The sequence below is a fragment of the Neophocaena asiaeorientalis genome, unplaced genomic scaffold (genome assembly GCF_003031525.2).
Source record: "Neophocaena asiaeorientalis asiaeorientalis breed wild unplaced genomic scaffold, Neophocaena_asiaeorientalis_V1.1 scaffold314, whole genome shotgun sequence".
NCBI lineage: Eukaryota > Metazoa > Chordata > Mammalia > Artiodactyla > Phocoenidae > Neophocaena > Neophocaena asiaeorientalis.
This window is the reverse complement of record NW_020175489.1, coordinates 685,161-699,498: the sequence shown is the minus strand read 5'-3', so window position 1 is coordinate 699,498 and position 14,338 is coordinate 685,161. Positions and strand designations below refer to the sequence as shown.

Below are 14,338 nucleotides of genomic sequence, written 5' to 3'. Positions count from 1 at the left end.
ACTCTACTCCATCTGGGTTCAAATCTAAGCATAATGGGTTGTGTGAATGTGGCCAAGATCCTTAACCTCTCTACACCTCAGTCTCTTCATTTTTAAAATAAGCATAAGAATTCTACTTATTCTGGTATGGAAAAAGGGACCACAGTGTCCAAACTTAAAAGCCAAGACTTTGCCATTTACAAGAGCTGCACTGAAGGGGGGAAGCAGGAGAGCATTTACCAGACACAATCCAGGTCCCTAACTCATCAAACTTACAGGTAGTCTTACATAAAGGTATATAAAATAATAAAAATGTATATAAAAGTATAAAGGTCTTATATAAAAATGTATAACAGAACCCCTCCGAGGTTTGCCTTTGGTCAGCAAGGGGAGGGGGCCCAAAGACACCAAGATGAGGCCTTGAGTCACAAGTTAAGGCTACTGAAAAGGTTCATCTCAACATAACATTGGCAAGACACAGAGTTTTGTCCAGCTAAAACTTGGGCATCTTTAAAATCATTACGATATTATCCAGGGGAGCAAAACAATGAACATTTACCAAGGGCTTATGTTGTCCAGGAAGCAAAACATTAGCATTTCTTTGTTAATTGAGATTTTTAACTTTGGTTAAGGAGGGACTGATTTTCTTAACTCACTGAATTGCCTTGAGAACAAACACTTAGAAAAAGGTTTGGCAAACTTTTCTTGTAAAGGGTCAGGAAGTAAATATTTTAGGCTTTGTAGGCCAAATGCCAAACCAGGCATAGACAATATGTAAATAAATGAGCGTGGCTCATTTGTGTTCCAACAAAGCTTTCTTTATGGACATTGAAATTTTAATTTCATTATGTAATTTTCACGTGTCAGAGATAAGTATTTTCCTTTTGATTAAAAAAAAAGATTTTAAAAAGGTAAAAAAAAGACAGGAAACGTTTAAACTCACAACTCTACAAAGTTGAGTGGTAAACCCAATTTAGCCCGTGGACCAAAGTAACCCGTGCCTTAGAACAGTCCTTGGCACTCATTAAGTGCTGTGTGTGTGTTAGCTGCTACTTCCATGATTAAAGTTGTTATCACCATCATCACTGTCTCTACTCTAGCACCATGCAGTGCTAGGCCCTGGAGGAGGGCAGGGCTGCAGTACACAAGCCCGTGCATCCCTTTGACCTCCTGAGAGTCCATTAGTAGCAGCAGCAGCTTGATCAGCTCCTGGCTCCACTGTGGCAGAGAGGTTTCATCTCCCATGTACGTGGTGGTTCCCTTACCAGAGGCTGCCTGGAGAGCTTTGCTGGGCTGGAGGGAACAAGGTTTCCAGCTTGACTAGCTAGACCAGCCCTGGAGTGATGGTAGCACACATTCTGTGGCTTTTTTTTTTTTTTTTTTTTTTTGTGGTACGCGGGCCTCTCACTGTTGTGGCCTCTCCCGTTGCGGAGCACAAGCTCCGGACGCACAGGCTCAGCGGCCATGGCTCACGGGCCCAGCCCCTCCGCGGCATGTGGGATCTTCCCAGACCGGGGCACGAACCCGCATCCCCTGCATCGGCAGGCGGACTCTCAACCACTGCGCCACCAGGGAAGCCCCATTCTGTGTCCTTTGATGGAACTTTTAGCCAGTGCTCTTCCTGGGGATGAGTGGAAAAGGGAGACAGAGAAACCCACTGTGCATAACTGGTGCTAGTCCACTTCCTGTTTTAAAACTACAAAAGGTGGGCGAAAAGGGAGTTCTAAAAAGATCGGTGAAAAAGGAGCTGGGAGTTAAGGGAAGAAAGAGTAGGGTGTTGCTAGCGCAAGCCACAGTGCTTGGGTCGTTCATAATCTGGCATGCACTCAGCTCAGTAGAAAAATTGCAGACATCTTTATAAACCTTGACAGCATTATTTCGTTATTCATGAAGACTTTTGTTTTTTTAACCATAAGCAGCTTCATTTTAAAGATTTATTCCCAAGGCATTTTAATTGCGTCTTCATGGTAATTCTTTGTATTGACTGTTAAATCAACATACCAAATAAACAATATTGGAGTTTACTCTTTTCTTCGGTAAGTCTCAACTCTGCTTCTTCAAGATAATGAAGTGAGAGTGAGTCCGGATTTTCATGAATTGAATACACGGCACTGCACGGCCTTTCCTGACCTTTTGAGAGTAATTTTAAAAAGGACGTTGTTTTTTAACTAAGGAAATTTGCCTTAAATCCAGAATTTTCTATGTGAGAGCTTCCACAATGTGCATGTGTGAAGTTACTTATGCCTGTGGTGTGTGTGTGTGTGTGTGTGTGTGTGTGTGTGTGTGCAAACATGCATATTTCAAAGCTATGTTATTAAGGATTTTTTTTTTTAATTTTATGAATTTATTTATTTATTTTTGGCTGCGTTGGGTCTTGTTGCTGCGCGCGGGCTTTCTCTAGTTGCGGCGAGCGGGGGCTGCTCTTCGTTGCGGTGCACGGGCTTCTTATTGTGGTGGCTTCTCTTGTTGAGGAGCACAGGCTCTAGGCCTGCGGGCTTCAGTAGTTGTGGCTCGCGGGCTCTAGAGCACAGTCTCAGTAGTTGTGGCGCACGGGCATAGTTACTCTGTGGCATGTGGGATCTTCCCGGACCAGGGCTCGAACCCGTGTCCCCTGCATTGGCAGGCGGATTCTTAACCACTGCGTCACCAGGGAAGTGCTTGTTAAGGCTTTTAATAATTCACTTCTGAGACAGAAGTTCCGTGAAGACAAGTACTATTTAGTTTTGAATTAATCTCTGGATGAAATTTATCATGTCTGTCTCCCATGGTGCCTTGCACAGTCGTAGAAATCCAGAATGATTTCATGAGAGAAGGAATGAATCAGGGGCTGCAAAGTATCTCAAGGTCATTTGCTCCAATTCTCTACCCTTTAGTTCTCTGGACATTATTCCTGCTGGACATCCTGCTTCAATATTTCTAAAAACTCACTTCTCTGCTAATCCTGTTTCCTGTAGCTGCCCACACAATAATATCAGTCCTTCAGATGCCTAAGGACAGTAGTGGTCCAACTCACAACCCCCATCCTACCTCCACCACATATACTTTTTTCCCCTGGGCTAAATATCTAAAGGTTTTTTTCCAACTTTTCTGATATACCCTACTGTTTAGATATTTCTGCTTCTTCCTGGCCACGCTTTTGTACATGATTTCCTGTGTGTCAGGAGCTGGCTCCCAGGGTAGCCCCCAGAACTGTGTGTTGTGTCCAAATGTGGCCTCAGCTGGGCCCCGTCGGTGGAACCCTCCTCTGTTCTTCTTGCTGTTCTCCTGTTAATAAATCCCAGCCTGTCAGAGCCTCCTGACTGCCACTCAGAATTGACTCATCTTGGACTTACACTGCCAACTCTAACTCTTAGTTCTTAATAATAGGATTGGCCATGGATGCTCCTAGTTTGCAGATGATAGTGGGTAGCTGTGGATGGTCCCAGAGCTCTAGAACCAGAGGTATTCCCCAAAAGATTAGTTGTGGACCTGCCAAAGGAGGGAAGGTGGAGCCAGGTTGAAGGTCAGGAGAACGAAAGGGTAGCAGGTGGATGAATGACATTAGAGAGATTAGCAGAGGTGTTCCAGAGGCCAGGCAAGGAGAAGAGAATGTACAGCTGAGAGGGAGGTACGGCACGGAAGCCAGGTAGTTTAGAATCTGTTGGCCTGAACCCTTAACATCTTCCTGGGTGTTTCTTTCATGCACATCCTTTGTACTTTACCTAAAAGAATCAAATTTTAATGATGTGGAGCTGGGATCTCATGAATTATTTGTAAGCCAGATTTCCCTTGTTCTGTAGTAGATGTGTTTTTGAATTTTTAAAAAAAATTTTTTATGGGACGTTACATTTCTCTGATTAAACTTCTTCTTGATAATGGGGCCCATCTTCCTATTCTCCAAAGGCCGTTTGAACCTAAATAGGAAAAACAAAAGCTGCAGAGCTGAAGTGGTGACTCTGCCACTTCTAACCATGCTCTTGCACAAGTCACAAGTTCTCACCCCCATCTGTAGGAAGAGAATAATAACATTTACCTCATTCATAACTCGCCTCACTGGGAAGATTAAATGAAATCACGCCTTTGGAGTGCCTGGCATGACGCCTACCTGTCCCTGGTCACAGTTATTTTTCTGCCCCTCAGCATACCACCTTGTCCACTCTTGGGTCAGATTTAGTAGGCTGCCTTCTCTGTATTCATGCAAACTATTCATTTTTATTGAATTTACTGGAGAGGGACCAAGAACAGAACCTGAAGATGTCTAAAGGCTACGTCTAGGACTCTTTGGAACATTGATCCATGTTGGGGGTCACAAAGTCGGATGCTGTCAAGAGCCTCCTTATATAAATGTGTGAATCAGCCAGGTGAGAGAGTGCTGGGCCTGTGTCAGCTTGGAGAGTGCATGTCCTCCCTAAAGCAGGCATCCCAATAAAAGCCGCTGCAAACCAAACACTTCGATACAGGGAATCAAGGTTCCAACTCCATCAGTTGTTGGGTATAGATCCCTAAAATGCTTTTGCATTGGGTTACTGTAGCTTTAGAACAGAGGTTCTCAAAGTATGATCCAGAGACCATCAGTAGCACCTGGGAACGTGTATGAATGCAGATTCTCAGGGCTTACCCAGACCTACTCAACCAGAAACTCTGGATGGGGGGGGGGGTGGCGCAGCGCCAGCAATCTGTTTGAACAGACCCTCTAAGAGATTCTGATCACGTTCAAATTTGAGACCCACTGATTGGGGAAAGTGTTCTCCACCCTGGCTGGACTTTGGAATCACCTGGGGAGCTTTAAAAGTAAAGCTGATTTTGGGTATCAGCCTGGACATCAGAATTTTTCAGAGCTCCCAAGGGGATTTTCAGGGGCATCCAAGGTGGATAAGTGCTCTTCTAGGAGCCTGTTGAAACACCCACATACCCTTTCTCCTGAGTGGGGAGGGGAAGAGTGGGAGGCACGTGTAATGTGGCACAGCTCCCAAGGGATCTGCTGCAACCATCAAACCCTGCTTCCCCTTGGAGAACATGACCTTAAACTACCAGCCTCAAGAAAGAGCTTTGAGGGCCTCCCTGGTGGCGCAGTGGTTGAGAGTCGGCCTGCCGATTCAGGGGACACAGGTTCGTGCCCCGGTCCAAGAAGATCCCACGTACCGTGGAGCGGCCGGGCCCGTGAGCCATGGCTGCTGAGCCTGCACGTCCAGAGCAACGGGAGAGGCCTGCGTACCGCAAAAAAAAAAAAAAGAAAGAGCTTTGATAGGGCCTTTCCTAGACTGAATGAATATTCACTCAATGTGATTTGTTTTAAAGGTTGCTTTTAATGCTGTATTTGTTCAGCAAATGTAGGCACTTGTATAGCACAAATATTAACTCCTAAATCCTCCAAGGCTTTCCCTGCGATATGCCATCTGGCAGGCATTATTGTAATCATCTCTTTATTATCCACACTAATGAAGGACTAGCATGGCATTGGTAATTGAGAAACACAGATCATTTACAAATCATTCAGGCTAGTGCCAGCACTGCTTCCCCAACCAGGAATCATTCAAGAGTAGAAAATATTGACTGATTACAGTTTCCTACCTTCTCTGTGGAGGTACTAATAACATTATTTTAGTCAGAAATTTGAGCAGTAGGAGAAGTGAGAGGCTTCTAAATTATAATTCCTTTTTCTGAATAAGGACATTTCAGTTTTCTCAATAAGAGGCCAAAGCACAAAGCAGATAAACAGCAAGTATATTTAAAATGCCTTGAACTTTGGAACCAGTCAGTTCAAAGCATGTTATAGTAGAAGCTGCATGGGATTCAAGAGATCAGTGGATCTGGATTCTAGATCTTACTTTGATATTACCCTTGCTATGTGAGATGTGCCATTCCAGCCATCAGCGGGTCTCAAAGTGTGGTCCTCAGACAGCAGCATCTGCATCACTTGGGAACTTGTTAGAGATGCAGACTCTCAGGCCTCTCCCCAACCCACCTGAATTAGAGACTCTGAGGGTGGGGCTAGCAATTGGTGTTTCGACAGACCCTCCCGGAGATTCAGTTCGGATGCCTGCTCAAGTTTGAGCACCGCTGTTCTCCGGGCACTCAGTTTTCTCAACTTCAGAATAAGGTGACAAGCCTAGTTTATATTTGAGGTCCACTCCAGCTCTCCAGTGGCCTTAGTGTATGGTTCTGGAAGTTTGAAAGATTCTCTGTCATAGACCTTGAATGTGCGATTGAAATAATTCAAGTAAAAAACTGGCATGTGTGTAACAGAAGAGAAACAGATCTCTAGGAACTCTATACACAGACCCCATATAGGACGCTCACTTTATTTTATTTATTTATTTACACCTTTATTGGAGTATAATTGCTTTACAATGGTGTGTTAGTTTCTGCTTTATAACCAAGTGAATTCATTATACATATATTCCCATATCTCTTCCCTCTTGCGTCTCCCTCCCTCCCACCCTCCCTATCCCACCCCTCTAGGTGGTCACAAAGCACCGTAGGATGCTCACTTTAAATGAATAGTGCTATCTTCAGTTGGTTGGTACCATTTTCTGAAAGTGAAAAAACCTTGGTGCTTTGGAAAGGGAGGTGGCCGCTCCTCCTTTCTCCAGGGGCTGAGAGCTGTCTGATGTGATTCACGGAGCAGCACTTCTACAGGCTCTAACAAATGGCATTTCAGAAGGATGTACAGAGGTACACAGGCTTTGCAGTAAAACAAGGGATATTTTCAAGTCATTTATGAAAGCTCTTGCAGCTTCCATTTCAAGACAGGTAGAAAAAAATTACATGGAACAAGAAAAGAAAATAAATCTGTATCCAGAGCATCTCATAAATAAGGAAGGAGCGGGGGTCTGTTGGCCTTGCTGGGTTCTCAGAGTATTTTTGTAACAGTACAGAAAGCTCTCAAATGTTTTGGCAAGTAATTCTTACACTGTTTCCGTTATCAAAACCTATGCTTGTAAAATTATTTCGCTGGCTGTTAAAACCAAAAGAGAAAAAGGAAACAATCATTTCAAGGAGAGAGAGGCTAGGAAGATGATACTCAGAGTTTAAAAAGAGAGAGACAGAAAAAAAGAATATAGTTCACCCACAACTGCAAAAATTATTTTTCATCTAAAATACAGTGACACTTCATAATTTAGAGCGAATCATAGAAAATCGAAGGCAATTTTCTAATTGGCTTTTGTTTAATTAAAAGCCTATTTGTTGGAGACAATAGGACCTGGTTTGTTGGACTTGAGAGAGACTTTGTTATGTCTGGGAGGGATGGAGAGATTATAGCTTTTATTGAAAAGGATGGATCGCAGACCCACTTTGCCTGAGCAAAGCATGTTGATTGAGGAGAACCACAATGATGGGGAACCTGCACTGGACATCTTTGTGAAATTCCCAGTGGCGTCTGGTTGAGCAAAAGCTTGACCCTAAAACCCTGGTTAAAAGCCTGTCCCCTGAGTTCAAATTCTGGCTCTGCCACATACTGGCTCTGAAACTCTGGGCAAGCTACCCAGATGCTCAGTGCCTCAGTTTCCTTCTGTCAAAGGAGGAAAATAATAGGACCTGTCTTGTGGGAATTTTATGAGGATTAAAAGTTAGCATATGCAAGGTGCTTTATATGACACCTGCCACATAGCAGGCATTACTTTATTAGGACTATTTGCTAAATAGCCATATGGATCTTTAAAAGAACTCTAAAAATGTGTTATACCGTTTCATAACTGTAAGACCTTAGAAAGCAGCAGTGCCCTATTTGATACCACCATTGTGTGCCTAAGGAGGTATGTGATTGATGCAAAGAGGCTTCCAGGGCATCCTGGGAGCACAATTCAAACAAGCCTGATGATTCTTAACCCATGGGGGGCTTCTCCCTGGTCAACTTCACTAACACATAGCTTTGGGGGGTTGTTCAAACAAGATGCAGAGAAACTAATTTTTCTCATTTGATTTCCTTTTAGTGTATTTATTTTTGGAATAGATTCATAGACCAACACTAGAAATAGCTCTGAAATAAATGGCATGTTTTTCTCTCGTATACTTGGCACACTCCCCTTTGTTGGCTGGACCATGCTGTGTAGCAGCTAATATTGATTAGCCTACGTTTTTCTCAGGCTATATAAAGTCTAAATGCTGGCAGTACTAAAACAGATGCGTTCAACTTATAAACTGGTGGTAAGGAAAAAGGTATGGACAAAAGCATGCTGAAACATATCGTCCAAGCAAGACATTGCCTGCTCTGCCAAATTCAAGTTGCCAGGTCCTGGGCAAGCTTCTTATCTCATCTGAGCTGCAGTTTCCTCACCAATAAAATTGATGCAGCCGCTGTGGAAAATAGTATGGTGCTTGCTTCAAAAACTAAAAATAGAACTGCTGTATGATCTAGCAGTTCCATTCCTGGGTATATATCCGAAGAAAACAAAAACACTAATCAAAAAGATACATGCACCCCAGTGTTCACAGCAGCATAGCCAAGATGTGGAAACGACCAAGGTGCCGTCAACAGACAAATGGATGAAGATGTGGGGTGTGTGTGTGTGTGTGTGTATACACACACACACACACACACACACACACACAGCGGAATACTACGCAGCCATTAAAAAGAATAAAATCTTGCCATTTTCAACAACATGGATGGACCTGGAAGGTATTATGCTCAGTGAAATAAGTCAGACGGAGAAAGACAAACACTGTATGCTATCACTTATGTGTGTAATCTGAAAAAATAAAACAAATGAATGAGTATAACAAAACAGATGCAGACTCACAGATATATAGAGAACACACTGGTAGTTACCAGTGGGGAGAGGGAAGCAGGGAGGGGCAGCATAGGGGTATAAACTACTCTGTATAAAATAAATGAGCTACAAGGATATATTGTACAGCACAGGCAATATAGCCAATATTTTATAAAAACTTTAAATGGAATATAAGCTATAAAAATATTGAATCACTATGTTGTATACCTGAAATTAATATAATATTGTAAATCAACTATATACTTCAATAAAAATTACAGGTAAGAAAAAATATGAGATAAAAATCTCCCTTAGTTCCACTACCTAGAGGTAACCATTTAACATGTTGGAATACTGTACTCCAGAATTTAAAAAATAAAATAAAACAGGGTCATATTATTAAAAAACAAATAATAAAATAAAATGGGGGTAACAATAGTGCCCACCACCTATTAGATGAGGTAACACATGTGAAACCCAAACTAGTGCTAACCCCAAGAAAGTACTCAGCAAATGCTAACATTTTTATGTTACTTGTGTTCATGGAAATCGAACGTATCAAAGTCAAAATAATAAATGTATGCATAATGAGGGAAGTTCCACTCTTCTTTTCTTAAGAACTGAAAATATCATAAAATCTTTCATTGCAAGTTACTTCTGAGACTAAATCTCTGATCGTTTATTTCCAGCATTTTGATTTTCCCCTCACTATTGAATACAGGCCTGAGCCTCTTACACTAATGAGTATCAGATTAAAGCTGAAACCCACTGCATTTGATGTGCCCAGTGATTTTCATTTTTGTTACAATTATATTTATGAAATATATCTTTCTTATCATAAGTAGTATACTTTTGTATTTTAAAAATGTTCCAGCATCTTAACAAGCAAATCAGGATAAAATGCTAAAATAAAGTATCGAAGTCACTACACTGACCCAACTTGCTATACAGATATGGACAGGAGTGCTCTGGAAATGGTGGAACTGTGGCCAGTAGGCAGCACCACTGTCCTATAATTTTAGATGTTTATTAGCTCATAAAAAAATTTCAAATCAGCATGCAAAAGACAGGTTCTGTGTACTCTTGAATAATGTAGAAAAGTGTGGGTTGTTTGAACCTTGAACAAGTGAACAAAATGTCCTTCCTGTACTTAAATTAGAAAAAATTACAGCTGACCAAAATTTCCCTGGCAAATCAGAGAGCCAAGCTGTTTATTAAGAAATATTCAGGGGCTTCCCTGGTGGCGCAGTGGTTGAGAGTCCGCCTGCCGATGCAGGGGACACGGGTTCGTGCCCCGGTCTGGGAAGATCCCACGTGCCGCGGAGCGGCTGGGCCCATGAGCCATGGCCGCTGAGCCTGTGCGTCCTGAGCTTGTGCTCCGCAATCCCGGAAAAAAAAAAAAAAAAAAAAAAAAAAAAAGAAATATTCAGGAAGAAAACAAAAATATGTCCTTTCATAAAAATTACCTAGATTATGAGGTAAGAGCAGTTTTCTTTAATATCTCTTTAACTTTTCCATTTCTTGAACATAAGAATGACTTCCCTTAAATCATTAGCCATTTAGATCTGAATTTTCAGGACAGATCTTGGTCATCATTTTAGACAATTAGCGGTGGAGAGTGGTTTACTGCCCTGAATAGGGGTCTCGTGGTGTTTACTGAGTGATCTCCAGCATATGGAGAATTTGTTGGGCATATTTATAACTATTGTTTGTCTTTGTGGTTCTTGGCACAGTGTGGGTGACCACAAGGCCAGAACACTCCCTGCAAGTAGGCAGATGTTAGGACCCTGTGGACCTCTGAATTTTATAGAGTGCCTGTGCTCAGAGACCTACAGACTGTGTAAGTCTGGAAAGTTCACAAACACCATGGACAGGTGTGTCCATACCTAACCCTCACACACGAGGATGAGGAAGTTAAGGTGAAAAAAGGTAAATGGCAGAGATGTGGCTTCATCCCAGGTTTTTCTCCCCAAATGCTGTTGGTTCTGCTAAAGCACAGCCAATAATGTAAAAATACAGTTTTTACATTATTTTCTTTTCCTGCAGTGTCACATGTCTAAGAATAATCCCATATTTCGATCTTCAGTTGAGTTTCCCAACCCTGGGTCTAAGAAGCTGGTTTTGCTCCACTTGTAGAAGGAAGCCCTCATTGCCACCCTGATCGGTTCACATGGAGATAGCAAATGTCATCCTACTTGATTATTCGGAGCTTGCCTTGTGGTACTTTGGTCTTCTGGAGGGAAATCAGACCTCTGGCGGCTGGTGAAATCTGCTGAAGAATTAACCTGATCAAACATTTTGTTTTAATCACAGAATCATGTCAACCCTGCCATGGACTTTACCCAGACACCTCCTGGGATGTTAGCTCTGGACAATATGCTCTACTTTGCCAAGCACCACCAGGATGCCTACATTCGGGTAAGCGCACAGCCCCTTTCAGCTATTGTAGGGTTCCTACTGAATTCGAATTTCACACTTACGGATATGGAGGGATTACTTTTAGATGAGTGGCCCCACAGATTGGCTTTTGTCACTTAGTAAAGTAAAAATGAAAATTAAATGAAATTAAAGAGCACCAAAATAGGGATTTTTAACTTTTAAGTTTTTCACATGACATTTAAAAATATATTAGATATTGGAAAAATATTTTATATAGTTCATTTGATTATGACAAAAACTCTTAGCCTTAAATAACAAAGAAGAGAAGCAAACTATCTACCAAAAACCTGCATGATCCCAACGTTACTGAAAACCACTTACACTTACTTGGCTTCTTGAAAAGAGGCCCAGGATTCTGTCTAGCACTGCTCTGTTCAATCTAATGCTGGAGATACAATCAGATAAACAGAAAGAGAAGTGTGGGAGGGACGGGGAGGGACGAGAAATGCCTTCTCTCATTTCATAACAGATTAGTGAAACTCCAGCTACTAAGGCAATGCCTTTGTGGGTGGGGCTGAGGAAAACAGAAGGAGCCACCTGCCTATGCAGAGCAGGGGCGGGAAGGACAAAGTGTGAATGAATTGGAGCATAGGGACAGTGACAGAGAAGGCCTTCGAGTCAAGGCTGCTCCACTGGAGGCCCTGGATTTTTGCTGACCCCTGTCCCCTGTCCCTAGGGAGAGGAGCCCAGATTCAGTCGGGCGAGGGATACAGATCCACGATTGAGATGAAGGAGGATATGAATAAATGGGACAAGGGCATTGGCAAGTGGTTAAAATGATGACTAGATATAAGCTTAGGAAATATTCGATGAATGAATATCGTAATGCAGGAAGAGTAAAGCTGAAATCAGAGTAAGGTATGAGCCTGTGCCTCTGATATTCTCTGTTGGCTCCCTCTTGACACTGGCTTTCTGGAGACCAGGGTTCAAGACCTGGCACTGTTGTTACCTGGTAATGCAAATGGGGCGATTCCTTTTGAGTGGGCTATAGTTTCTTCTCCAAACTAGAGAGCATTAGTCCCTCAAGGAGCGTTTGGAAATATGTGGGCATGTTTTTTCGGTAGTCATCATGCCCATTGGGGTGCTACTGGCCACAGCCCTCTAAAACATGGGACAGTCTGCACCATGAAAAATTGTCCTACCCAGTAATGACCCCTTTAAAAAAAAAGTCATGCCAGGTCTGAATTCCCTGTAAGCACTATATTTTAACTTCATCTGTTTTTCTATATATGCAATTTGACAAGCTTTGACTTATATTAAAACATTATTTGTACTTTAATTATATGAAGGATTTTATGCATTTCTGTGAATGGTGTTGTGTGCTTCTCAGGTATTTGATTAGAAATGCAATTTTCCGTAAGAAAATTGTTTTTTCATAAAAGTTTAATTTGGTTTATATGTGTATATATTTATTGCACAGATTTTTTTTCTAGGAATGTAATCTGCTCTCACAGTAAGTAAATTAATATTTTTGAGATACCTTGTGGTATAGCCTCGGAGAGTTGAGTGTGAAAAGAAGAAGCCTAGCAGAAATTGAATTTAGCGTTACCTGATTAATGTTTGTGGATGAATGTTTCTAAAGTTAGAGAGTATTGATTCTGAATGTACTGTTAATTGCATAAGAAGCATACGTCTCAAGAAGAGTAATTTAATATTTTAATCCCATTTTCTTCAATGTGTTCTCTAAACTGTCATAAGTGAAATTAATACCATGGCAACCTGACAGAACTTTATATCTGATGGGAACTTAAAAAGAAAATCCTATTTGAAAAGAAAGGTATGGACTTTTTTGTCCACATGCACTTTCTTTCTGGTTAGACTGAGAAAGGAATGTTTTCTCGAAAGTGTTCCTTTCCTAATGTGTTCTGTGTCCCATCTGACTTTGGGACCATTAAATGCTGCATGGAAAGCTAAAGCTATTTACATGAATGAATGGGGTTAGGGGATCATATATAAAGCTGAGGCATTCTGCAAGGAAGCTTTGTGGTGACTATGAAAACAGATGTCCCAGTGGTAGTGAGATAGTGATGGAGACAATGAAAGTGGTCATCCCAGACAGCTAATTAAATTTTGATCTATGAGCCGAGTTGTCTTTTCTGAAACATAAAGATGGGCTCTTGGTTTTTTAATAAGTTTACATTTTGATAAAATTTCCTTTTCTTGATGAGGTAAATTTCCTGTCTGAATGCAGTTATTCATTTATTATTTATATCTTTCTTTCAATAAACACGTATTCTGTACCTAAATCTATAGTCTCACTTTTCACTTTGCCAGTCAGATTTATGGTTGAGATTTTCAAAAGGAATTGTAACACACACACACACACACACACACACACACACACACACACACACATTCCCTCTTTGCCCTTGGCACGCCCATGCCCTCCAGCTGTCCTGTTGCCTCAAACAATGTATATTTTTCCAAGTTGTCTTCTTACCCCATGTTCTAACTCACCTGCTGCTCACTTTTCAACACTTTGCACCCATCACTTTCTAGAAGCTGTTCTGCTACATGGGGAGCCCTCTCCTCTTCCTTCGTCTTCTTTGTCCTCCCGTCGACACTGGACACTTTCCATTGGCTGGTTCTCCCTTTTTGCCTGCAGCCCTTGCTGTCTGTCTTGGTTCTCTCCTTGGCTGCTTCTCTTAGTCTCTCTGATGGGTTTCTCTCCCTCTGCCTGCCCATCAAATGCACATAATCCTCACGACTCTGTCTGTGGATCTTTTTTCTTTTTCAGGCACTCAAGCTGCACATGTTTACTGACTGAGTAACTATCAAATGGCCTGCAGTGAGGGAGGGGATAGAGATTCCCCAAGGAACAAGTCACTCATGAGTCCTGTCATTGAGGATTTTACTGTCTAGCGATGGAAGGAGGGGTAGTTGGAGGAAGAGTTAAATGCCAGCACTTTGCAAGCCACTTAGAATGGATTTTGATTGGGCAGGAGTGATACTGGGGGCACAGAGGAGAGTCATAAACACAGATGTGGGAGTCAGGTCAGTAAAACTTCCTTCAAGAAGTGGCATCTAGGGCTTCCCTGGTGGTGCAGTGGTTGAGAGTCCACCTGCCGATGCAGGGGACACGGGTTCGTGCCCTGGTCTGGGAGGATCCCACATGCCGCGGAGCGGCTGGGCCCATGAGCCATGGCCGCTGAGCCTGCGCGTCTGGAGCCTGTGCTCCGCAACGGGAGAGGCCACAACAATGAAAGGCCCGCATACCTTAAAAAAAA

At 42.2% G+C, this 14,338-nt stretch overlaps 1 protein-coding gene across 1 annotated transcript in view; it reads left to right on the top strand.

The window, feature by feature from the left end:
- ELMO1 (engulfment and cell motility 1) overlaps positions 1-14,338 on the top strand; it is a 537,648-nt gene that overhangs the window by 251,258 nt on the left and 272,052 nt on the right. The window contains exon 14 of the mRNA XM_024768877.1: positions 10,986-11,090. Within this exon, the coding sequence (XP_024624645.1) occupies positions 10,986-11,090 (105 nt within the window). The remainder of the gene's footprint in view (positions 1-10,985; positions 11,091-14,338) is intronic.